Source organism: Motacilla alba, chromosome 1A (genome assembly GCF_015832195.1).
Source record: "Motacilla alba alba isolate MOTALB_02 chromosome 1A, Motacilla_alba_V1.0_pri, whole genome shotgun sequence".
In the NCBI taxonomy this organism is placed as follows: domain Eukaryota; kingdom Metazoa; phylum Chordata; class Aves; order Passeriformes; family Motacillidae; genus Motacilla; species Motacilla alba.
The window spans coordinates 65,965,619-65,990,154 of record NC_052031.1 but is presented as its reverse complement, the minus strand read 5'-3'; the positions used below and the strand labels follow the sequence as shown (position 1 = coordinate 65,990,154).

The 24,536-nt window shown below is 44.6% G+C and overlaps 1 protein-coding gene across 4 annotated transcripts in view; it reads right to left on the bottom strand.

The window, feature by feature from the left end:
• Window positions 1–24,536, bottom strand: part of IQSEC3 (IQ motif and Sec7 domain ArfGEF 3) — a 101,183-nt gene that overhangs the window by 49,983 nt on the left and 26,664 nt on the right. For all 4 annotated transcript variants that reach the window (XM_038155611.1, XM_038155614.1, XM_038155612.1 and 1 more), the window contains exon 2: window positions 6,925–7,005. In XM_038155611.1, coding sequence (XP_038011539.1) covers window positions 6,925–7,005 — 81 coding nt within the window. The remainder of the gene's footprint in view (window positions 1–6,924; window positions 7,006–24,536) is intronic.

The window sequence follows — 24,536 nt, the reverse complement described above, 5'->3', positions numbered from 1 at the left end:
TCTCAGAAAATGTGTCTGAGGGCATCTTTGCAGTTTCAAAACACGACACTTCAACTGTGTTTTCTTCAGCCTCTCTCTCCTACCATCTTCCACCTTCCTGAAGAAAGGTGTTGATAGTGGCAAGCAAAGCAACCAATGTGACAGGGAGACTCCAGATTGCCCCAGAAATTTGTTGTTGTTGTTGTTGAAGAGCCAATCTATTGGCTCACTTTACTTCTCCACCCTCATGTTCTCCCCACTTGCCTGAAAGTAGCTGCACCAGATGTTGCGGAGGAGCAGAAAAATACCTGTGTGGGAGAAAGTGCCAAAATGTCCTGGTGGAGCTCCTTTACAGGACTGAGACAATGCATCTGAAACTGACCTCCTGTTTCTTTGGATGCTTCCAGAAAGAGCCATTCCTCCCAGGTCATAGTACCAGAAGATTTCCCAACTATACCTCCCTGCAACAGATTCCCAAGGGTGTTGGTAACTATGATGTTAAGGATGTTTTCTAAAATTTTTTTTGCATATAATTCTAAGTGTTTCCATATTTGGTCTAAATCTACATTCATTAAACATCTTTGTGATTCTGGACTTAGGCTCCTGCAAAGCAACTGAAGCTGCTAGTCCTCACTGTACAAAACACCCATAAAAAGTGAGGAATCTGCTCACTCCCAAGCTCAGGAAGAGTTCAAATCTGGGTCTAGACATTACTCTTGGCCCACATCTTTGTGTCAGACTGAAATCAAAATTCTGAAAACTGTGAGCTGGGGGAATATTTATGTGAACTTTGTTGACCCATCTCTGCCTGTTTGCAGCTTCCTGCAATCTCCAATGGTGCTATCTGGAACAGGATTATTAAGTCTGTGGGGATGGAAGAATAAGAGATGAGCTGTTAAGAAGCAATAAAAAAAAATCTTCTCTTCGTGCCCATGACCTCAATAAGAAAAAGAAATGAGAAGCACAAACAGGATGTGCTAGCAAAGCAGAAATGTTGCTCCAACTTATGTGTGTTTTCAAAAGTAGGGCTCTGGAGGGCTTTGGGAGAGTGGAAGAAGCCAGACTATGAGATTTGTGTATGGTCATTTGTCCTTAGAGTACACAAGACCATGAATTTAGAGGCTTGCTTTGCACTGGCAGGTCCACATCCTGTTAAGATTGACCTGGAGTCCTCCTCATTAAGAATCAGGGAGGAATTCAGCCTCCATGGTGCACTAATTGTAGGAACATGCACTTGACACTGCCAGCTGGGGACCAATTAGGCAGAGTTGTTAGGCTTCTTTAAGTGCTAGATTATAGATCTGATTTGATACAGACTAGAATCATCATCATGCTTCACACCTGAGCCAAAGCCACGGAACAGCTCTGAGCTGAGATGAAGCACTGACCTCCAGATCCTATATACAATATCCTGCCAGCAATCCTAAATCAGAAATTATAATTTCCCATTTCATGAACTGGATTTGCATTTGTCCTGTAAGGCAAGGTCAGTCTTTCACAACTTTGGATAAAATGTTGAGTTGTTCAGTTGTTAAACTGTAATGCTTAGAAGCCACTGTCCACCTGTTTATCAAGGTACTTCCGTAATGTCCAGAGTGAACCATCCAGTTGGTGAGTGGTTCAGTTCTCAACAACTTCATGGGCTTCAGCCTTAAGGGACATAGCAATCACAACCCAAACAAGGTCTTGGGAATTTCTCAGGAGGATATAACTGTTAGAGAACCCTAAGTGACCCAAGGGTAAAGTGAGAGCTGTAGCAGAAGGAGAGATGCTCCTGGGCTACAGCAGTGAGGAGTCAGAGGGACGTGATGCTGTGACTGTGCAGTGGATAAAATTCATGGCTCCTTTGTGCCAGCATCTTCCAACATGACTTCACAGGGCAAAGAACAAATGTATGTTCAATGGAAACAGAGTTAGGTAAAGAGACATGAAGAGTCAGAGTTGTCCAGAAGTAAATTAAATCAGATTTTGGGCTGTAAGCATATACTGCTGAGAGTGCAGCATACTCATGCAGCTCAGAGAGCTATCAATAAAGATGTTTGAAGGTTTGGTTTGAACAGACTGTCCAAAATCTGCCCATCCACTTATCAGCCTCCCACATATAAAAATGGAGCAAGCAGCACCAAGGGCTTCCTCCAGCACGAATAGTGGAATTCACACTTCCATTCCAGTTCTTTGGTAAGTCGCATGTGGGGCAAGAAGGAATTTCTCCAGAAATGCAAGGAAGGCTGGCTTGGAGAAGTAGCCTATGGTTTACATGTCTCCTTACCACTAACTGCTGCCAGGAAGCAGCCAATGGTGACAAATGGTGACAAATCCAACAGGCACTTTAGAAATTAGTCCACAGGGGTTCAAAGTTTAAATTATATTGAATTATAATTTCATTGGTCCACAATCATGAAGTAAACATTTTGTAAATTAGTGGCACTAATAACGTTTTAACCCTGATCTAAGCAGCAGTCTCCCTATTGGAAAGTGTGGAAAATATGAAAACAGACAGCTTTTCCAAAGATGTTTCAGATCCTAGCCCTTCTTCCAAGTACACACCCACCCCTTCCAGAAGATTGCTCTCTCTTCCTGAGAGAACTGTCTCCTTTGCCTTAAAAGCGGGTCAGGTCTCATCTGCACTTCTTCCACAATGCTTCAGCACTCCAGTGCTATTCCCAAGTCCATTGCCAAAGCAGACCTGCCCCTGATGCTTAAAGTTTTCTCTAGAACTTTTCCCATCACAGGAGGAGAGGTGATTTTCTGCTGATTTCCTATTCAGCACCACAGAGGCAGACTCCGAAAAGCCTATGAAAGGCAACTGAATGAATATACTGTTCCCTCCAATTGTGACTCCATAATTTCCTCTCATTACTCTAATAGAAACAAATCTTTCTAATCTCAGCCCTATTACCTCACACAAAGGAAAATGGTCTGTAATCCCGTTAGAACTGGGCTGCTGCTGGACACATTTTAAGGTCATTGTTCTAGGATGCCAGTCTTCACTCTGTGTGACTGGGAGAAGTGGGAAATGCAATTACTAGGCTATTCAAGTCCCTAGAATGAAACCCTGCCATTAATAGGCAAAAGCCAGTGAGAAAAAGAGCCCTTGCTTTATGAAATTACAGGGTTTGGCTAAATTAGAGTCTAATCAGCACCTCAGTAAAGGAGCAGGGTTAGCTCCTACTGCCATCCCTGGAGTTTCTTCAGATCACTCAACCAGATATTTGGCATCCCCTATGGAAACCCAACCTGCAAGATGGCTTATGGTCATGAAGCTTGGTGTACAAGTCCAGTGGAGACAATGGTGAAGGATTTATACTGTCCTTTGATATGGGAAAACCCTTAGAATTCAGGAACAGAAATCTGCCTGCTGCTGCCATCACCTCATCCAGTACTTTGGCGTTGAGCTTTTTGGCAGAATCTGGGATCAAATCTGTCTCTTAATATTCATGGCCTAGAGCACCAGTTTTGCTAATTGCTGGTGCAACCCAGCTAAGCAGCCAGGTGGGAAATTTGCAATGCTAAACTCATGGAGATGCAACTTCCCCACAAGAAATTCACACTCGGGAGGAGAGAAGGGGGCTAGCTCTGCTTGTGGCAGTCAGTGAAGCAAAGCAGAACAAGATGAGTGGGAATAATCTCAACCACCTCATTGAGTTGGCTTCTGTTGAGTGGTTAGACACTGACATGTTCCTAATCATTCCCATCCATGTAAAGCCAAGACATTTTTAGCTGGCAGCAAAGAAAGAGTGAGAAATCTTGCGGATAAATGTTAGGGAAGACCACACAAGAACAACAATGACCATCACAAACCACAAGCAGAGACAAACTTTTGTCCCAGATTGTTCCTGGCATTCAACCTCCAACTGTTATTCCCTGCATTTGCTTCTCCTCCTGTCCCTCTCTTGAGCTGTATGGCTGCTCCTGCTGGTCTCTCCTGCAGTCATAGACAGCCACTCATCTCACTATTTTGATGTCTCTCTTTCTCCTTCTCTGCTGTGTTTTCCCACAGTCTCCCAAAGGACTCCTGTCCCACAAGATGAGTCTGGGCTTCTGCTGAAAACAGAACCGTTCTTGCAGGTCCCAGACAGAAGGGATGTGGGCTGAGGTACAGTTCCTGCTAGAGGAGGAGGAAGCAGCTGATCACCACTGGAATCTCCAAGTCCCTTGAAGAGCTGAGAGTCACTTCCCTGTTTATGCTCTTTATTAGTCCCTATTCTCTTTAATCGGCTTAGACTGATGAGCCAAGGCAGCGGTAGGGATCAGCCGGGCTGTTTAATTAAAGGATTGCAGCTCAGCCTTGCAGTTTGGGGGTTTGTGTAAATGAGCTGCAAGTACATTATTTAATCTGCTGTGCTGAGAGGAGTTGGGGCATTAATGAAGCAAACTCTAATTAAAACTAGATGGCTGATGGTTATTAGTGGCATCAGTTCTGACAGGATTTATCTCATTTAGGGAAACCATCAAAAGGGGAAAAGAGAGAATAAACCCCAGCTGGTTTATCAGAATTCACAGCAGCACCACTTGTGACTGGCTGTCCATGCAGCGGGACACGGAAGAGCTGCACAGGGAGCCCCTATGTACCAGGTTCTCCCACCAGGAGCCCTGATGAGCTTATTTAGGGATATGCTTGGCTCACCCAGGAAGTGATTGCCTATTCAGGCTGTCTGACCCACATATTTCAGTCTTGACTGACTTTTGTTCTGCCTTGGTTCAATGGGGAACATGTTCATGATTAAAGCAGGGTGACAGACTCTGTAAATGATATGATGTGCTTCTCCTAGAAGCCTATTGAGCCATTCCAGAACACCATATGGATATCAGCTCCATGCTGACTCTGTGTTTTTCCCTCTCTAACATTTTTTGGCCTTCCTCACTGCATTGTATGTGTAACTTTGGAAATGAAGGAAGCCCGTGGCTGACTGCAAGACCTGGCAGAGACTAGGAGAGGTTTTATGGCTAGCACAAAGCTAAATAGTGAGTTCAATAACTCTCTGCCTGTTTGTCACCTTCAAATAGCCATGGTGGCTTCAACCATCTTTATCTCTTCATAGAATATTGTGTCACACACAGACAGAATCACGACTGCTGTTGGGATCTGGAGGCATTAGAAATGGCAAGGACACAAGAAAGACTGGGGGGGGGAAAGTAAGGGACGCATGAGGCCTGCAGTGTGGGGCAAGCTGCAAAAGGCATCAAATGGACAGGCATAGATCAGTAGGAGAAGCCCAGATGCAACACGCTATAGGGGTCATTGTCATTCATCCCCAATTCAGGATTTCCTGGCTCAGACTCATCTTCAGATGCAACTTGCCAAAGTTATTAAACTACTGAAACAGGTGATCACTCCTTCTTCAATTTACCTTGTCAAATCCCAGCAGAAGGAGGGCAGGCAAACTCGGCTCAAGGGATAGGCAGGGCCTTTGGGAGCCAGCAGGACAAAAGGAAGGCCTGACAAAGAACATGACAAAAATGATCCTAGAGCTTTAGACTGTATGACTGACAGCCTTGTAGAATAAGAACATTCTAGAAACTAAGGGATCTGATCAGAAATACAATGGAGGCTGGGACAAGAATGGGCCAGGGTCGAGGATGAGTGTATAAAGATAGAACACTATGGCAAAGCTGATCCTTAGTTCTAGACAAATTAGAGCACTTAAACAAAAGCCTCTCACTCCAGAAATGTAAGGGAGAGGTGGCTTTCCCTACCACAGAAATCTCCATGGTCTCCTCCTCTGCTGTCTCCTTTTCCTTGCCAGCATCTCCCCATGAAGGGCTGCCATGTAAACTTCACCAGTGCCTGAAAGCCCTCAGCACAGACTGATCATGGGGGTTAACCCTTCCATCTTCATACACAAATGGGCAAGAGAGGTCCTTCTTTACCCTGTCTCTAAGTGTGGCCAAACCCTACTTATGAGCATACACACCCACCCTTCCCTGTTGTCTTCCCAGTTGTCCAGCACTCACACTTTTTCTTGGAAGCCACAGTCTGCTCAAGTGAGTAGAACAAGTCAAATGTAATTACAAAAATGCAGTAGCCTCACTACTGCAATTCAGCTGCCCAGTTCTGTTCAGAGCCCTGCTAGTAACTCAGGCTTTTTACACAGGTGCCAAAGGTCAGAGGTAAAAGTCTAGCAGTGTAATGAGAGAAATCTTTAAAGAGAAACCTCTTTGCTGTTGTCAGAAGGGTGATGAGGGCTGGGGAAACAGAGTAGGTCTGTAAGAGGTAAGGGTGGGAAGTCGTGAGAGGGGAAGGAGATGGCAAGAACAGAGGGACAAGGCCAAGTGTGGAACCTAAATGCAGTATATGCATCCCAAGTACCTCTGAAGCTCTTTCGACCCTTTGGTCTTGGCAGTGACATCTTTCACTGATGAGGAAGAGCTGAGAACTGCTGGTGTCCCCACACCTGGCTGCACTGGATACAAGCTGGTAAAAGTTAATAGTACCTGTCTATAGCTGTTCTTCACTGGCAAGCTCACACCATTTGACACAGGTAAAAATGCTCCCCCAACCCCATCACAGGGTGTGTGACAGAACCCTGAGGTTTTTGGGTGACATTTGCTGTACTTTAAATGTTATAGTGTGTGTCCAGGAACCTTACAGTGTGAGATAAATAATTTGAAGGAGAAGAGTGAAGCATGTGTGTATCAGTGTCACATACAGTAAGAAGAGGTACAATGAATGTGGGTCAATGGAAGTGGATGTTTGAAGAGAGGCTGAAAAAACATTTTGTGTGTGTGTGAGCAGAGATTGGGGGGGTTTGCAGGCAATTACACAACAGACAATCTTTGGGAGGGAAAAGAGAGGGACAGCAATGCTGGGAACATGGGATGTAGGGGAGGATGGAGGAGGATTGGCATGTGTAATATGTGTAATATTTGTCTGGGGCAGGAAGATCAATGATGGATGATAAAAAAGTAGGAAACAAAAAGGTCTTGCTGACAACAATTTCCCACCTTGGTGAGGAGTCTGGAGATGAAGGCTTCTGCTCTGTGTCAGCTGCTGGACAACAGAACTGGTGTAAAACAGTTTCATTCCTGTAAGAAAAAACAAACCACAGTGGGTCAGTGTTCACTTCACTCAGCAGAAAGCTCCAGGGAGAATGCTATTTTTAGAGCTGTTGCAAGGGGACAGTGACTCCCAGTGATGCTGAAAGAGTAGTCTAATTATTACATGAACATTTTTTAATCCAAGGTGGAAGGGAGCAGAGACAAGGGGGCTGACAGTTCTATTCCCTTACCTTACCTGTTCTGCTGATGATGTCAGCCTGTGGAGAATGGGGCAGAAGCGCACAAACCAAAAGTTTTCCATCAAGCAGCATTTGTTTCATAATCCCATAGATCTCATGAAAAGCAGTTTTTCCTGTCTATAATTCTATTTCTTTTGGGACAGAAACATGCCCTTAAATGTGTTTTCTTGTATATGTTTCTTATATATTGTGAAGTAGTTTTCTTATCAGTGGCTAAGTTATCTCAGCAGACATTTCTTGTGAAGCCTCCCTAGAGCACAGAAATGGCCTTAGCACATCACTACTGGGCATTACCAGGAATAGTAGTTGAGAACTGACAGGACAACCACAAGTAGGAGGACTGAGACCATGACAAGAGAAAGAGACCACAGAAGACAAAAGCAAAGAAAGTAATCAACTTGAGCAAAACAGGAAAACAAAACACCAAAAATGTGTTTATTACAAAAGAAAGACAAAATATTTCATCCAAAGTTAGAAATCCTATTGTTACAGACATTTTAGACACTGGGCTCTCATTTTCACTAGATAGGTTTATTACAAGAAATCAGTTACGGTATTTGGTGTCTTGAGCTTGATGCCTCAAAAGAGGGACCCCAAACAAAGAAATCCCGGTACAATTATACCCTCATGACCTAATCTCCCAATACCTCATGTGACAGATTAACAGCATTATTAGGGTCTGGGGTCTCCTTGCTCTTTGTTGGTTTGGGGTTTTGTTACCAAGTGGTTGTCACTTTTATTCTCCAAATCTATCGCCGTCCGTGGTCCATGCACAAATCACAAACGGGACGTGAGCTGAGGAACGTGCCTTGAGCTGTTTTATTTTCCAGCATCAGTCTCATTACATGGTCATGTCAATGGGAAGATGCCATCAGCTCACATCCCAGGCAGCAGACAAAAATCTTAATGTTACAACTTACTTTAAAAGTTTTTTGACCAATCACACAGAGCAAAAGCACATTGACAGCAGTTCCATCCAATCGCTATAAGCACACGTCCCTTCGGTTAAAACAATGCTTGATTATTTCAAATACAATACCTGCTTGTAAGCCTTCAAACACAATGCACAGAGCTCCATCATTAAGCTTAGAACTTCCTAATATCTCGCTAGATATACTTTTCTGCAGCTTAGGGAGTTATTCTAGACAAGTGTTAATACACAGACCATTGTTCTATTTATCCTTACTTTTCTACTTTTACATAATTTTTCTGCTGACCTATCGTATGGCTACTGCTTAGCTCTAATCCCAGTTCTGCTGTCTCTGAGGCCTGCTTTTTGCAGCTTTCCCAAAACCCTCTGATTTTAAGGATTCCCACAATATCCTCTATATATCAGTTTCAGTGGAGGTTTTGGTCAGTTCTGCATTCAATATGTCTTGGTTTGAAAGACAGGTGTCTGCCAAGGAAGGCAGGAGCCTCCCTTGGAATGGAGAATATGACCCCCTTCCCTCCGAATTATTCTTACTTTGAATTTGCGAGGCTTTCAGCCAAAGGCATGGGGAAAGGGCTGTCAGCAGTTTTTCACTGGTGTGTGTTTGTACAGCCAGGCACACGAACAGCAGCAGCAGTGCCGGCCCCACACGAGCACACCAGGCCCCAGTGTGTGTTTGTACAGCCAGGCACACAAACAGCAGCAGCAGTGCCGATCCCACATGAGCACACCAGGCCCCAGTGTGTGTTTGTACAAGCGCAGCAGTGGTGCAGAGCCCCCAGTGTGTGTTTGTACAGCCAGGAACACAAGCAGCAGCAGCAGCGGTGCTTTGTACAGCCCCACACAAGCGCACCAGGCCCCCATGTGTGTTTGTACAGTCAGGCACACGAAGCAGCAGAGCAGCGGTGCTTTGGCCCACACAACGAGCGCACCAGGCCCCCAGTGTGTGTTTGTACAGTGCCGGCCCCACACCGTGTGTGTTTGTACAGGCACACGAACAGCAGCAGCGGTGCTGGCCCCACACGAGCGCACCAGGCCCCAGTGTGTGTTTGTACAGCCAGGCACACGAGCAGCAGCGGTGCCGGCCCCACACGAGCGCACCAGGCCCCAGTGTGTGTTTGTACAACCAGGCACACGAGCAGCAGCGGTGCCGGCCCCACACAAGCACACCAGGCCCCAGTGTGTGTTTGTACAGCCAGGCACACGAACAGCAGCAGCGGTGCTGGCCCCACACGAGCGCACCAGGCCCCAGTGTGTGTTTGTACAGCCAGGCACACGAGCAGCAGCGGTGCCGGCCCCACACAAGCACACCAGGCCCTCACGCGGTCCCTTCCCGCCCCCCGAGCACCTTCCCCAGCGGTGCAGCTCCGGCTGCAGCCGGCAGGGGCGCTGTTGGCTCCCGGCCGGGCAGGGTCAGTGCGGTGACTGCTCCCTGCCTGCCGGGGGCGCTGTGGCGCCAGGCCGGCGCTGTCTCCCTCACGCGGTAATGGCGGGCGGGCTCACGGCGAAGGTGGGCTGCAGCGGGAATTTCGGGGCGGCGGAATGGCAGCCAGGCTGACCCAAGGCAAGAAGCAAGAGGCTCCTGACCCAGGGGAAGAAGAAATTCTGCAGCTGTGACGGGAGCTGAGGGGTGTCCCAGCAGGTAGGTAGTGCGTGGCTACCGTGTACCAAATAATTCAGAGCAGGGGCAGAGAAACTGCAGCGCTGGGCAGCCACAGCCTGGCTCCTGAACATGGCTGGGAGAGGCTCCCTTGGAGGAAAAAAGGGCTCGGAGTCCTGGGGTTTCCCCTGAGGCACCTGAGCAGGGGGTGAAGGGTCCTTTTTAATGAGGTGGGGTGATAATGAGGTCTCCATGCCACAAGCAGAGCTTCACTCGCAGTAGGAGGAGGCAGCAGGAGACGAAGCCTGGCAGTGGTGGTGAATTGTCCCCACAGTGACTGTGGCCTGTTTCCTCTCCAGTGCTGACAGTGAGAGAGCAAGAGACTGGGAAGGTGGTGAGATCATATTTGAGTCTATATTCAAGCAGGCTCACAAATACTCCAACTCCTACATCCTATCACACTGCTCATTTGCAAATGATCGTTTATATTGAAAAAGACCCTTGAGATCATTGAGTCCAACCATTAGTCCAACACAGCCAAGCCCATCACTAAATCATGTCCCTTAATACCACATCTACATGTCTTTTGACCACCTTCAGGGATGGTAACTTCACCACTTCCCTGGGAAGCCTGATCCAATGCCTGACCACCCCTTCAGAGAAGAAATTTTTCCTAATAACTAATCTAAATGTCCACTGGTGTAACTTCAGGCCATTTCCTCTTGTCTTGTTACTGGGGAGAAGTGACCAACCCCCACATAGCTACAACCTCCTTTCAGAGAGTTGTAGTGAGTGATAAGGTCACTCCTCAACCTCCTTTCCTCCAGTGCTCCCAGCTGCTCCTTGTGAGACTTGTGCTCCAGAGCTTTCAACAGCTACCAAATAGAATCTTTAAAAAAATAGACACCCCACATTTCAGCCATTTCTAATTCAAGCATTTCCCTAAATGAACTACACTGTTCTCTGCTTTTATTGAAACAGCAGATGCATAACTTCAATTCCTAATTGCACACGAAAAAAGCAAACAAGAGGGAGAGAAAACATAGGGAAAAGGAGGAACGAACAAAGGTGGATGAAAAACTGAGAAATAGAAGCTTTTATATAGACGAAACGCCTTGCTAGTTAATTATCATGGTAGAAACACAAAGAAAAGTAAAAGGGAAACTGGGAAAGGGAGAGTGGGGTGAAGTTTCAGGACTTTAAGCTCAGTCCCTGTGGGCGTTTTAAGAAAAAAACATCTCCCAGATCCTCATCAGAGTGAGCACACTCTGAGCACTGCAGCTGCAGTCAGCTCTTGACTCCTGTTCTCATGATTTCTTATGCGTGCTCAACACCAGCGTTGGGTGTTTTCTGCCCAAATCAGAGTTGTCTTGAATCTCTCAGATCCTAATATCTCTGGAATAGTTGTGCCCCTTGCTTACCACTACTGGATGCTGATCATGCTCAAAGGCAGAAATCTGCCTCCTGGCCGTTTGGGATCCTTGAGTGCCACTCCAGGGGAGGTGACTGCCATGGAGAGTGCACCAGGGAGGTGGTGAGGAGCAGATACTGCCTGATGGAGGTAAATATATGAGATGCAAATGGGTGTTCCAAGCCTATACCAAAAGCTCTTCCTGTGACTGGAAGCTGGGAAGGGTATCTTATTATTCCTATTAAATCCAAGTTCGTCAAATGCCCAGGAGAATTTGGAGCTCTGGGGCTGTTTGCACTCTTCTACCACTTCTCTTTCTCTTTTGTGATCAACAGGCATGCACCACAGGGACTGGGTTCCACCTTGGAGACTACTCCTGTTAATTTTCCTCTCTCTTTCCATCTCCTGAACCTGCTCATATCAGATATTTTTCAAATCCAAGCCCTCACTTTTGCATCATAGCACCCAGACAGGAGCAGGGAGAGGGTTAACCTGTGGAAGAAGTTGACCCACTCCCACCTTAAGAGGTTGTGTGTTAATTGCTGTCAGGACAAAGCAGCTCTCATCTGGGTGGAAAAGGCAAGTGTCCTAGAGCCTCACTGCCACTTCTAAGCCTCAAGGAAGTGCTCCAGGAAAGCAACTGTCTTCCTAATGCTGTGAAGTCTTCAGGTAAGATGTTATTTTTGTTGCTGTGATTCAAGAGGGCCTGCCAGGGCTGTAGTGTCTGGTGGCTATTTGGATTTTATCATCCTGTGGTGCTGTCAGCTTTTGCGAGTTTGAGGTTTGAAGTGAGCCTTGAGATGTTTAGTATCTGTCGTAAGTCAGGGTAATACTTTTGATGGTGGTTTGTTGTTTTTTTCTTTTCCTTTCTATGCTGTTTTTTTGTTGTGTTTTAAAACCAATCTTACTTCATAAGCCAGAAAGGCTACATAACTTGTATGTGTGGCCTCTGAGGAGTTGAAACCTAGAAAGCATGAATCCTGTTTTAGCCTTTGAAAAATAAGGAGAGAGGCAGTGTAACTTCACTCACTACTTTGGAGGGTGGATCTGTAATTTTGTTTCTTTTTAAGTACTTCTGGTAGGTGGCAATGGTCAACCAATTAAGAGGGTGGGTTCAGGGCTTGCTTTTTTGCCCAGGTTTTTCTGTAGATTCTCTACTTTGCCTTGCTCAAACCGTTGCAGGGACTGAAATTAAACACACACTATTGTAGGCTGATCAGGCAGGTGATTGTGGAGATAATTTCTCCCCACCTACCAGGATACTGTTGAGCTGTTCTTTTCCAATTTATTGCTTCAAAAATAAACAAATTATTATCTCTTGGGCTGTATACTGATGAAAGCTTGGAAGGGAAAACCAGCAAGAAGAAAAGGTGTTCTGGGTGAGTTGGGTGCACAAAAGAGGAAGGGGCTCAGGGAGAGGAGGAGGAGGCATGCTGGGGTAATTGCTGCCAGCACTATGAGGCCAGTGTGTGGAGGAGCAGCAGAGGATAAGGGTAAGCACAGATGCAAAGGGAGGACTGAGAACAGCCTGAGCCTGTCAGTGCCTTGCTCCATCTAGCTGGGATGCATGCTCCTGAGGCAAGGATTTGACAGTCCAGACCTATCTTAAATGCAGAGATAGCTTGGCCAAGAAGTTCCCCATGCTGTCAATTGAAACATTAGCCCTCTCTCCTCTGAGAGAAAACAGCTGACTGAATTTTACTCAGTTGTCTTTAACATTGCTCCTGACAAGAGGTGTCATGCAGCCAGCTGCCTGCAGCCTCGATAGGGGTATCTGTGAATGAACTGTCCAGCCACAGCAATTCCTGCTCTGTGATGAACTTTAGAGAGGCTTGTGCCAAACCTCCTGGCTAACACAAGCTGCCTAGTGAGCTCAGGAGTTAGCTCTACCTTTCTGGCTTCTCAGAAAGTTGGACAGTGCAGCAAAGGGGCTCCAAGACTCATGCTGCCTTGGTCTTTTATCGATGGACCCCAACGAGATAAGCTTTTTATTCTCTTTCTTAAAAACTGGCACTGTAAGAGGGAACAACAACTGAGATTCAAAAATGTAAAGTCTCTGCACCTTGCACATCACAGGGCCAAATGGAGAAAACTTTCCTAAAATTCCCTTAATCCTGTATCTTTCCTTCGGGCAAGTAAGTGCCTGGGGCTTTCTGCTCAGTGATTGCTGCCCCCTAAACATCAGTTCTCACTAGTTTACCACTGATCAGAGCTGTCTTGAAATAGAGATGCCCATCTGCTGAGAGCTGTATTATGGTAAACAAACCCAACTTCTTTTTGTTCTTCTGCACCCCCACAAAAGCAAACCCCCAGACAGCATATGGAAAATGGTTGTGCTCCCTGCTCTCCAGCAGTCAGCTTAAATTAAACATATATCCTGTGTGGCCTGTTCCCAAAGATAAAGAGAAGCTCTGTGTTTTTCTGCATGAATGATTTTAGACTACAAGAAATGCCAAAACAAGTCAGAATGAAAATTCTTCCCACTAGGAGTACACAGAGTGTACTTCTCTCTACCATGGTGCAACATCCCTGCATCCCCCCCACTGCTCTGGTAATTTTGTAGGACTGCTGGCATGCTCCATGAATGAAGACCACTGGGTTATCCCACTGCCTGTACCTACCAACCTCTGGATTCTGATCCTTGAGCCCTGCTGGCCTGCATATCCAGCAGCCTTGCCCTTGGCCCAAGCACACAGCAGTTCTTAGAAATCTGACAAAGCTGAATCAAGCAAAGTTCTATCAGTAAATAACTAGTCCAACTCATGCAGCCTTTCTGGTTTCTCTTTAAAACTCCAACTGTTGAAGAAAAGCAAGAGAATTTGACCAAAAGTCACTGGTTTTAGTGCTGGATATCTCAGCTTTCCTCGAGTCTTTTGCCACTTGTCTCTATCTCGCCTTTCTTCAGATAGCTGCCAAGAGAACAGATGGAGTCACAGAAAATCGTGGCCTAGGAGGGGAAGATTAAAGGCAGAAAGAGTCAAAGAAGAACTGAAGTAATCTCAGATGAAGTTTTACTGGCTGTTATCTTTCATAAGATGAGCACTGGAAAACCACAAACAGCAACTGTTTGGCAATGCCAAGTTAATGAAGGGCCAGTTGCAGTGCTCTGACTCTCCCAAAATGTAGATCAATGCTACTTCTACCTACCAATGGAGCTGTGACAAAACCTAGCTAAGGTTAGCTGCAGACCTTACTCCTTCTATCACCTCCCTCCTGTGATAGATCTATTTTTGACTCCAGTCAACCCGATACTGAGAGCTGAAATGAGATCTCAAAAAGGCACTGTCTCCAAGAGTACTGTCTAACAACGAGCTGCTTCTCCCCACTTCTTCACTCTTCACTGCAGAGTACCAACATTTTTTAGCTGTCATGTCAATTGTAGGGCATTAGAGTAGTGTTTTGGAGGCAGCTGAGTATGGGCAGGGTTCATATTGTAAGGAAACATACATGATTAAAAAGAAATTCAAAGTAATTTCTGGAATTTAAGTTCATTAAGTTGTGTAAATCTGATGGCCTTCTCATTCTTATGGGATACTGTTGACAGCAAGAATTTGATAAGATTCAGAGAGGAACTGGATGTTTTAAAGATTATCCTATCAGAGTACTTAATGTAGATCCTTCCCAAAGCAAATGTGTAGGACTCAAACTTATCAGCATTAGAAAGCCCATAGCTCTTTTTTATTCCTTCCTCTTGAACATTTGATGTTGGCTATCTCAGAAAAACAGTTATACAAACCAGAACCACAAAAGTGACTGAGAAAATTCTGTGTTAGGGGGCATGGGCCTTAGTAACCAAGATATTGAAGTGTAGGAGTGCAACAAGCCCGAAACTATTGTTGCCTGGAAATAGAACAAACCTTCCCAAACAATGTTAGAATGATAATACAAAAGCAAACCTTTACCTGAAAGCCTTCAGGTGCACAATATGGCAAAACCTGCACGTGCTACAGTAATTCTACCATTTTTATAAGGTTGGTTGATTAGTATACCTATCATAAATTGTGCAATTAGGAGAGTAGCTGGTTAGGTAATATTTCCTTGGGAACTGCCCCTTTGGAATCGGTCCAGGGGCTTCTTTGCCCCACTTTGTCTTTCCAGATTCTGGTTGGAAAACAGAACATCCTTGTAGTTGGTTCTCTTCTTGGAATAAGACTACATAGTATTTCAGGAATGTAGTTAGAAGGTTAGCTTATTGTTCCATAATGTAGAGGAAAAGGGTAGTAAAAGTCATGCATTAGCAATCTACAAAGCTACAAATATATATGCAAAGCTAAAAAAAACCCAAAAAACTCAAAATCTTTAGGCATCACTATAATTTTATTTTACATTCTCAGCAACTGCTACAATCCCAACCTGAGTGTTGCTGGGATTCAGGGATCAAGCATTTTCATAACTTATTTCAGACCAGTGCCTGTCTAGTTCTGCCTATAACCCTCCACAGGCTTCCATATCTAGTTAATTGCATGGCAAAAATGAAGATGTGTCTTGATGCTGTCTAAATTCCAGAGCACACTCCTGCCTAACAAAGGCAAGCTGATGAAGGAACCCCACTGTGCAGTGGCAGCACGATGGATGAATGTTCAACATGCACAGACATGCCCAGCCCAGCCAGGATGCTCGTAGCCCCTCTTTCAGTCCACCTGAGTGCCTGTCATTCAACAGCTCTTCAGAATTCTGAAAGCTGTTCTTCCTTCTCTCCACCACTCAAAGTCATGCTAGGAGGGAGGAAGAGAAGGAACTTGCCAGGAGCATCTATTCTCTCTACTTGCCTGCCAAAAATGAAAAATCAAATATGTTTTGTAGTCTGGAACTTGGCTTGCTTTGATCATCTCATGAGTGTTGGAGAAAATGTCTTCTTCCATTATGTTTCTCTATAAATTTGATTATTGAAAGATCAGCACTCATCCTCTAAAACTTACCTAGCACATGCTTAATCATCATCTTCTTTTTTTGGTACAAAAATTCATTTTAAGTCGTACATCCTTTGCATAGCATTACTATAAATTTCTTTTTTTAGTTTTAGTGCTTGGGGATGGGATGAAGATGGGATTCCCATTGCTAGAGTATTTACAGTTTCTCACCAGAATATGTCAATTTTAGAGACCCTATAAAATATCTTAAAAGAAATTGCCCTTGCTAGTCTAAAATACCATATGCATAGACTACTGTTTGGAAAGTGACAATCCAGTGTGACACTCTGACGCAAATGTGTGTCTCTGAGCTATTGTGGGGTTTTCAGAACAGCACAGCTTGGAAGGATAAGCACAGAGCACCGTGCTGGGGAAATGGAATTTCCTGTGTTGGAGGAAGAGGGTCTGAGCCAATGCTGCTGTGAACTGATCTCTTTTTGGTTAACTCATTGGGTGACTACAAGCGATATGTCACATGTGCCATTCATTTATCACCATCTGCTTCTAGGGATGGGGAGATTAATGCCACGTCTTCCTGAACAGTTGGTTTCTCAGCTTACTTTAGTCCATATAAGTGGCAGGGATTTCTTCTGTTCATCTTCACTTTTACCTTGAAGTAATTCTTGGGGGAAAATGTGCCATGACTGACAGATGGGTGCGTGGATTTCAGAAAGAAATTGTGGTGCTTTGCACCAATTTCAGTACAAAGAACATGACCAGTAGATGTGTGGGTGTGCACAAAGAGGGTCTGAGCACGTCGTGATAGACCCTCTTTAATGTAAGGTGGCAGTGTTGGGCTTGGGATCAGTCAGCAGTGTGTCTGGTAAATGGTGAAAATGAACTGTGGCCCCATACTATGGTTCAGCAGAGTCAGTGCCATGGACCTAAACACACGGCTTTCTCTTCATGACAGGTTTTTTGACATAAAGATGTCACCTGTCACTGTAGTAAATGAAAATTGCTGCTGGTAAGTCCATTTTGTTACACAGAAACACCTGGAGGAAATCTCATCCATTTGTTAAGTCTACCAGGTGTGGTTGGGCCACCTGCCAGGTTTTTCCACATGCTGGAAATGGGCAAGAGTGGGAAAAGGAATGGGATGTGCTTAGGAATCAACTGCAGGGAGAGAGTCCATACTGGCTTCTGGGTCCAGTCAGACTGATATCTCCTTGCGACAGCCAGAAGCAAAGTCTGGGGCCAGGTTTTGGACCCACTGTCAGCATTTCTCATGCTAGATGGGGCATTACTTTGTGCAGTTTTGTGGCTCTTGATGCTTCAGCTATGATGGGATTAAATACCAAGGTGAACTAAGGAGGATCAGCTCACTCTCAATTTATCTGTGGACTAATTCTGTTATAACCAGAGACAGATGAGAGAAATTGTCCATAGGAGGAAACTTAAGATCAAATATCTACTGTATAAAGTTGGATCCTTAAGTAATTAAATGTAATGTATTGCATGCATATGCAGTGCCTTCATAAAATACAGCAGCTTGAAGGGATTTGGAAATAGTACTTAAATTGGATGGAATAAAACATTTCAATTTGGGACTTTTGGATGGCCTGGGAAAAGCTAGCTAGCTCTCTGTAGAGTGGTACTTGTATCTCTGATGTTGCTGTGTTGGTGTCTCTTACAGAATTACTTGTTGATGAAACACTCTTTGTGTTTATGGGGGATGCTTCTCAGGTTCCCTCTCCTATGTGCCCAGTGGAAGTGATTCCCTCAGAAGTTTCTTTTCTTGCTATTCTTTCCTAAGGGACAGTAGGAACAGGGATGAGGGAGATGATACTACTTGAAAATCAGTTTTCAGGAAAAAACTTCCTGGGGAGAAGAGAGTTTGTCATTAGCTGCTAGAGGGATCGGGGGCCTGCATCTCCTGAAATATTGTGGAATCACATGTCAGTTGGGAGTCCTTTCACTCCATTTAAATTGGCACAGCTGTCTGATAATTGCATTGGTGCCTGTAAGCACAAAAAGGAAGAGGCCAAAGTGGCCATGGGAGGAGGAAATGTTGGGCTGTGCAGTCCAATGTGCACCTTCAGCCTCTCCAGATCCTCTGTCAGTGGTGGAAACAGTTGATGATTTTTTGTGCTAGAGAAGCCACAACATCATTTTCTTGGCTTGCTAACAGGCTGAGTAGTGGCACTCAGGAAAAGCAGCTACTGTATAAAGAGCAGTCTGATATTCTGTGTGTGTGTACATGTGATCATGTGGAGGGATCCTCTGGTGACACACGCAGCACTCACTGCAGTGAGCAGAGGTTTCATAAGTTATAGCCAAAACTATACTTCAGATATCACAACTAGGAAGCTGCTAAAAATCCAAAGCATGTGTGAGGGGGAGTTGGTGTAAGTTCCTGAAATAATTTCAGTTAAATAATTACCATAAACAGAAACTGTGTCAAATAATTCCTTAATCGAAAGCTATTTTTCCAAGATTACATGTGACCTTTTCCAAGACAACATCCCTCACTTCCAACGACAATATCATCATTTTTTAAAGGTTATATATGTAATGGAATAATTACATGTCAGCAAATGCATGCTGATAGTGATCTTCTGCAGTTTGAAACATCTTTTCATACCTCTTCTATTTTGTACTGTGCAAAGGCCCTTTGTTCAAATAATAGATTTATAACTACATAAAATGGAAATAGCTGGCAAAAGCTCACTTTTAATTACACTGATAAGCATTCTCCAAATCCCCTCCAGTACTTCATATAATAATTATAGTTTGTCAGCCTCATACCAATGAGTATCTGGTCCTTCTGAAGAGATACAGAAGCAGCACTCTGTCTGAATGCTCTGCTAGCAGAGCAAACACCTTTTTTCTTCTCTCCTATTTTGGGCCAATATCTATGAACACTAAAAAAAAGCAAAAGGCTTGTGTTTGTGGAATTGGCAAACCCTTTCGTAATTACTGGGACTGTGAGATATAAACGGAATTTAGGTCTCTTCCTCAGTAAGAATAAATTATTTTTACTTTTTGAATGTGTCAGAATTGGACTCAGTAAAAGGATTTTATTATGACTGAGTATTTGATCTGTTTTAAATCAAGCTTACACTTTTTACTGGCTTCTCACTCATGCTTAACCCCTTAGTACGGGAAGAAAGCCCTGGAATTTTCCAGAGGCTAGAATCAAAGTGTCCCTAGCACAGGAGAATGACACAAAAGTAAATGAAGGAGCGCTGTTCAGTAATGCAGAATCTCATAAACATGCAAATTAGCTCCATCCATAGCTCACCTCTGAGCCCTCTGTGTCCCTTGGCAGCACGGTCTGCTGCAGACCTGTCCCTGGCTGGCACTGCATGGCCAGATGTGCTGCTGGTACCCCTGCAGCTCTGAGCCCCCACAGGCAGCTCTGTGCTCCACGCTTGATACCAGCACAGCACGACAGTGAATTGCACCAGCAGCTAAAGACAAGCTGAAAAGCTCGCTCCTACCACGTTGGGCTGATGCACTAAATGTCAGTGGGGATATCATTCTGCGCACTCACCAAGGATTTTCAGGATTGTTCTGTGCAGTAAGTCCTGCTGGCAAGGGCTGAGCTGCCCCAGCTCTGCTGTTGAGGCTTGACACAAAACTCTAACAAAAGGACTGCAATTGAATGTGGTGAGGAAGTTCAGGGCTTGGCTTGCAGAAGGCTTTTGAGCTCTGGTTTGGAGCCTTGGCTCTGGAAACTAAATTACTACCACACCTACAGGTATCTGGGGCTGCTGCATCAGTGACCTCAAAACTGAGAGTGATTTCCTAATGGGGAAGGACCACAAGCAGAATTAGGAATGCCAAACTGGACAGAGGTTTCTTGCTGGCATACCCAAGCTAAATGGTGCTGTTTCTTAATGATGGAGAGTTGAGTTGCTTCTGCTGTGGGAAAGAGAAGAGCAGAGGAAAAGTGCAGGCCCTGTTGCAGAGCTGACTCTATAGCCTCAAAGGACAGATAGCAATAGTCACCACTGCTTCAGAGGAAATTGAATTTACCCATTTCCCTTCCACACACACCCACATGCTTCCACCAGGGCCTTGACATATGGAAAGCATGCAGTGTTTGAGGCTGGTGGTGGACACAGCAGCTGGCTGACACCAAGAGCAGCTGCATTTGCATAAGTAGCTGCCCTGGAAAGAAAGTACCATTTGGCACCAATGCAAACAGGTAGAGGACAAAACTTGAATGCTCAGCACATTACCATCACAGATATTTGGGTTTTAGTTAAGAGGAGATTTCACAGCTTCATAAAATCGTGACCTTGCTAAAGTTGCAGAAGAACAGATGGAATTAATGAGGTGTTCCAAGATTTGGAAAATGTATGAAAGTTGTTCCCTTTGCCCATCTTAACTGTTCAATAATTCCTGAGATTTATAACTAGTAGAACATACAATGTTCTGTCAAGTCAATTTATCAAGACAATGGCAGTTTAGGTTGGTCTTAGTTGCAGGAGTTGTACTATTTTATACTCTTTCTGGTGTAGCAAAACTGGGAAAAAAATTACCATAAAAATGGAGAAGGCATCTCTTAGCCTTGTATACAATAATTGTTCATCCATGCCCCATCTCAGAATAACATACCAATGTTTTCTAACACTCACATATAGATATCTGGCCAAAGACATGTACATATACCTGGCCAGAGGAGCAGTGCTTCAGTCAGTGATGTTTATGGGAACCTGTGCAGCCTGCACCTGCAACCATTTGTACAGTTCTCCTGGAATTAAATGGGCTACTGTACTACTGGATATCTCTGTAGTGCCTTATTCCAGCCGACTTTTGCCTTGTGGGGACTCTTAACCTGCTAAGCATTTCACATACAAAACCACGACTGTTCTCTACTTAATGAAGCTTGGAACTTCACAACATGTGCTGGAACCCTTTGTATTTGGAGCAAAAAAATACCTCTGAGGTGTGGTTCTGGAAACATAAACATAAGAGAATTTTTGCTATTGCAAGAGCCTGATTTCTGCAGAGATATTTCAGGTAAGGTTCATAAACAATTACTAGAATTCAGAGTGAGAAGCTGTGGGATTGATTATGCTTCTGCTCCTGAAACAAGATGGCTGATGCAGACTTTTTGAACTTTACGGTACTTACAGCTGGGCCATCTCCTCTAACAACTGAGATTTAACAAGTTTGCTTCGGTACCCTGGTGCCAGCAGGGCTGTAGCATAAGCTGACACCACGAGGCTCAGCATAAGCTGGCAGTGCTATTTGTGCTTTCACACTTCAGCTGTGAAGCTACATCAGTGATGGTTCCAGACCCTGCATGCTGGGATGTGGTGGTATTTCCCATCTTGAGAAAAGGCAACAGCAGTGGCTGTATCTGCATCTGTGGTTACTTTCGCGCTTGGAGTTGTTGAACTCTTGATTCTTGTGGTGAACACGTTCTGCCTAGGCTCTAGTTTAGCCTTGGAGCCTGTGTGATGGGGGAAATTCCAATTTTGGCAGCAGCTGTGGGGTATAAAAAATGTGTGGGGCATGAAGAGATCCCAGAACTGTACAAAAGAGACAGTGAAGTTTCTCGCATGAGAAAGAACTTCATCAAAATAAGTTTTTAATAAAAAATAAACTTCTTGGCCACCTGGGAACACACTGGCTCATGTTCATCTGTTGTTGACCAGCACCCCTAGGACCTTTTCCAATGGGCAGCTTTCCAGCCACTCTTCCCCTGGCTCGTAGCACTGCAGAGGGTTGCTGTCACCCAAGGAGAGAACCAAACAAGGACTTTGCCTTGTTGAACCTCACACCATTGGGTCTTGGCCTATTGATCCAGCCTGTCCAGACCCCTCCACAGAGCCCTCCTACCCTCCAGCAGATCAACACTCCCATCCAACTTGGGTTCATCTGGCTTTATACCTTCAAGCAAAACAATGGAATTTCCTGACCCTTGTAGGCCTGTTGAAGACCACCGCCTATTTTTTTTTTTCCAAAGTAATTTGCCAGAATTACAAATACATAAGACATTTCAGACCCTGTTCCTGTGTCCTCATAACTAGATACTTTAATTCCTTTATCTCTAGGAGCAACCACTGCCATAACAATTTGATTCTAGTGTCTCTACACTAATACAGTACTAAGGCAGTGAAGATCATATTGCTACTTTTGATCCAGTACAGACAAGGCTCAGTGAAAGAGTACGTTGTGATGTTCTAGCAGGATGTTATTTTGGAACCTGCAAGATCTTAGAATAGCAATATTTTTCCTTGCCAAAGTTATGCTCTTGAAATAACTTAACTAGAAGGCTCTGTCTCATTAGATCTTATGATAGCAGGACTTGGATTCTATTCCCATGCTCACTTCCAAGCAGTGACCCACTCTCAGTTGGATGGAGACAGAATTTCCCATCTTGTTGAACAGGTTGTGTTACAGATTGGAGTCTTGTGGTTAGGCTGCACTTGAATGGACCACGCTTTTTTAGCATTTATTGAGATCTCATAGCTATTATTGCCATAGGACAGCTCAAGTCTCTTTGCAAAGCAGTGCTGAATTGTATAAAAGGCATCAGAAGAGAAAAAAACAGGGTTTTTTTGCTGCATCAGCCATAGGGTGTATCTGTTGGCCATGACTCCACTGCATGTTTCAGTACCATTGTTAAGGGGCTGCCTTGAGCAGTTGGCTTTCCACAGGATCAGAGATTCTAGCGAAGGTTAACCATATTAGAAGTTATCCCATAAATAAAATATAAGGAGAAAATACATGTACTGACAGATTCCCCATTAGCAAAAAACCTGTAAGGATTCCAAAGGATTGAAAATTTTCCCATGACACACAGCGAGACCTCAATGTCGAGTCCAAGGTACAGAATCTACGGGAGGAGTTGGGAGGCCTCTATGGAATTCTTACTCTTTTCAGAGGAAACATATAATAACTGCTGTCAATATGCCAGCCAAAGAAGGGTAAATAAAGCTCGCAGTGTCTTTGACCACCTACTTGCTTGTGTAGGCATCGATTCTACATCTAATCATCCTTTGTCCTTTAAGTTTTTCCAAGGCAGAACGGGTTTGATTGAAACGGAATGTACCCTGGCTGGCTATACACAATCCTTTAACATCACACTCCTGAATGCCAAACCTTGGCCTTTCTAAGCTGCTAGCACCTCTGTGCAGTGAGAAGGACAGAGAATGCCCCGGAACTCTGACGAGGCACCGTATGGATACTGTTTCCAAACTTTTTAATCTTTCCCAGCACATACAAAAGAAGCAGCTGTCCAAGAGCAAGGGTTGAAAGGGAATCTGATTGTTATTCATCTGGGATCTCCTCCAGCTCCCACTAAAACAGTATTTCCACTGAGTTTGTATATAATCTGATTTCAAGTCTCATGCAGTGAATCCTAGCCAATTCAGCTCTTAAGGGTTGTCCTGACTCAAATGCTAACTATCTGCATCCAAATGAAGGCTGTTCTTACTTATGAACAGATCTTATTCTTCTGTCTGTAGCATGAGAAATGTCATTTATTGCCATTGCAAGCGGGAGAATCAATAAACAATATGGCTTCTCACACAGCAACCTCTCATATGCCTCTGTTGTCCTCCCTATGTTGTCCTCCCCGTCTTCAATCTTTCTACATTTGTAACTCAACACTTTCAGATGGGAATATTTTACAATGGGTGGCAGAATTGACAGCCTGATCTTAAGAGCCCCTAATGATTTTATCTTGAATATTTCTAGAGCAGGGGTTTAGAGAGAAATTATGTGTGAAAGGCATACGGTTCTGAAAAATCCACGGCTTACATATAATCCACAATACATAGTATTTATTTCCAGATCATAGAATACTGAGTTGGAAGGGACCCACAAGGATCATCAAGTCCAACTCTTAAGTGAATGACCCATATGGGGGTTGAGCTCATAACCTTGGTGTTATTAACACCATGCTCCAACCAACTGAGCCAATCTCATCCAGTATGAGCCTCAAAAGGACTGAAACAGCAAGAGAGGTGTCAGCTGTCCCACTGAATCTCTCTTCAGTCTGTGTGCTAGTGTTACCATGTCCTACCTGACTTGCTGTGACCCACTGAGTTGATGCTGAGAGCAGGCACAGTTGGCAGCAGCAGGTGGTGGGTGAGTACCTCACTTTCAGGGGAAAAAAAAAAGTACTTGCCCCACTTCCTCACTGAGATCAGTGAACCTCTTGTGGGTGGCAGGAACATTATTTAGGAGTGTCTGGAAAGACCTTTGATTCTGGGGCTGAAGATGCTCTGAAAGAGGGAAGTGATGGTGGATGCAGGAACACAGCCCCGTGCTCCTGTGGTGCATCCCTTTGGGTGAGAGGTGATGATGATTTGCTGAGGCACTCCATGGAAGCCTGAGCCACCACAGCCTGTGCTATACTTGTTTTCTGAGGTAAACAGGAAATCTCAGACCACAGTGATGTCAACTCTGAACTTCTCAGCAGGGCTAAATTCCATTTGAAAGGAAGAGAGCACTAGGAGTGATCTCTGTGTTTAGTTATCTCCTATCTTGTCTTACATCATCC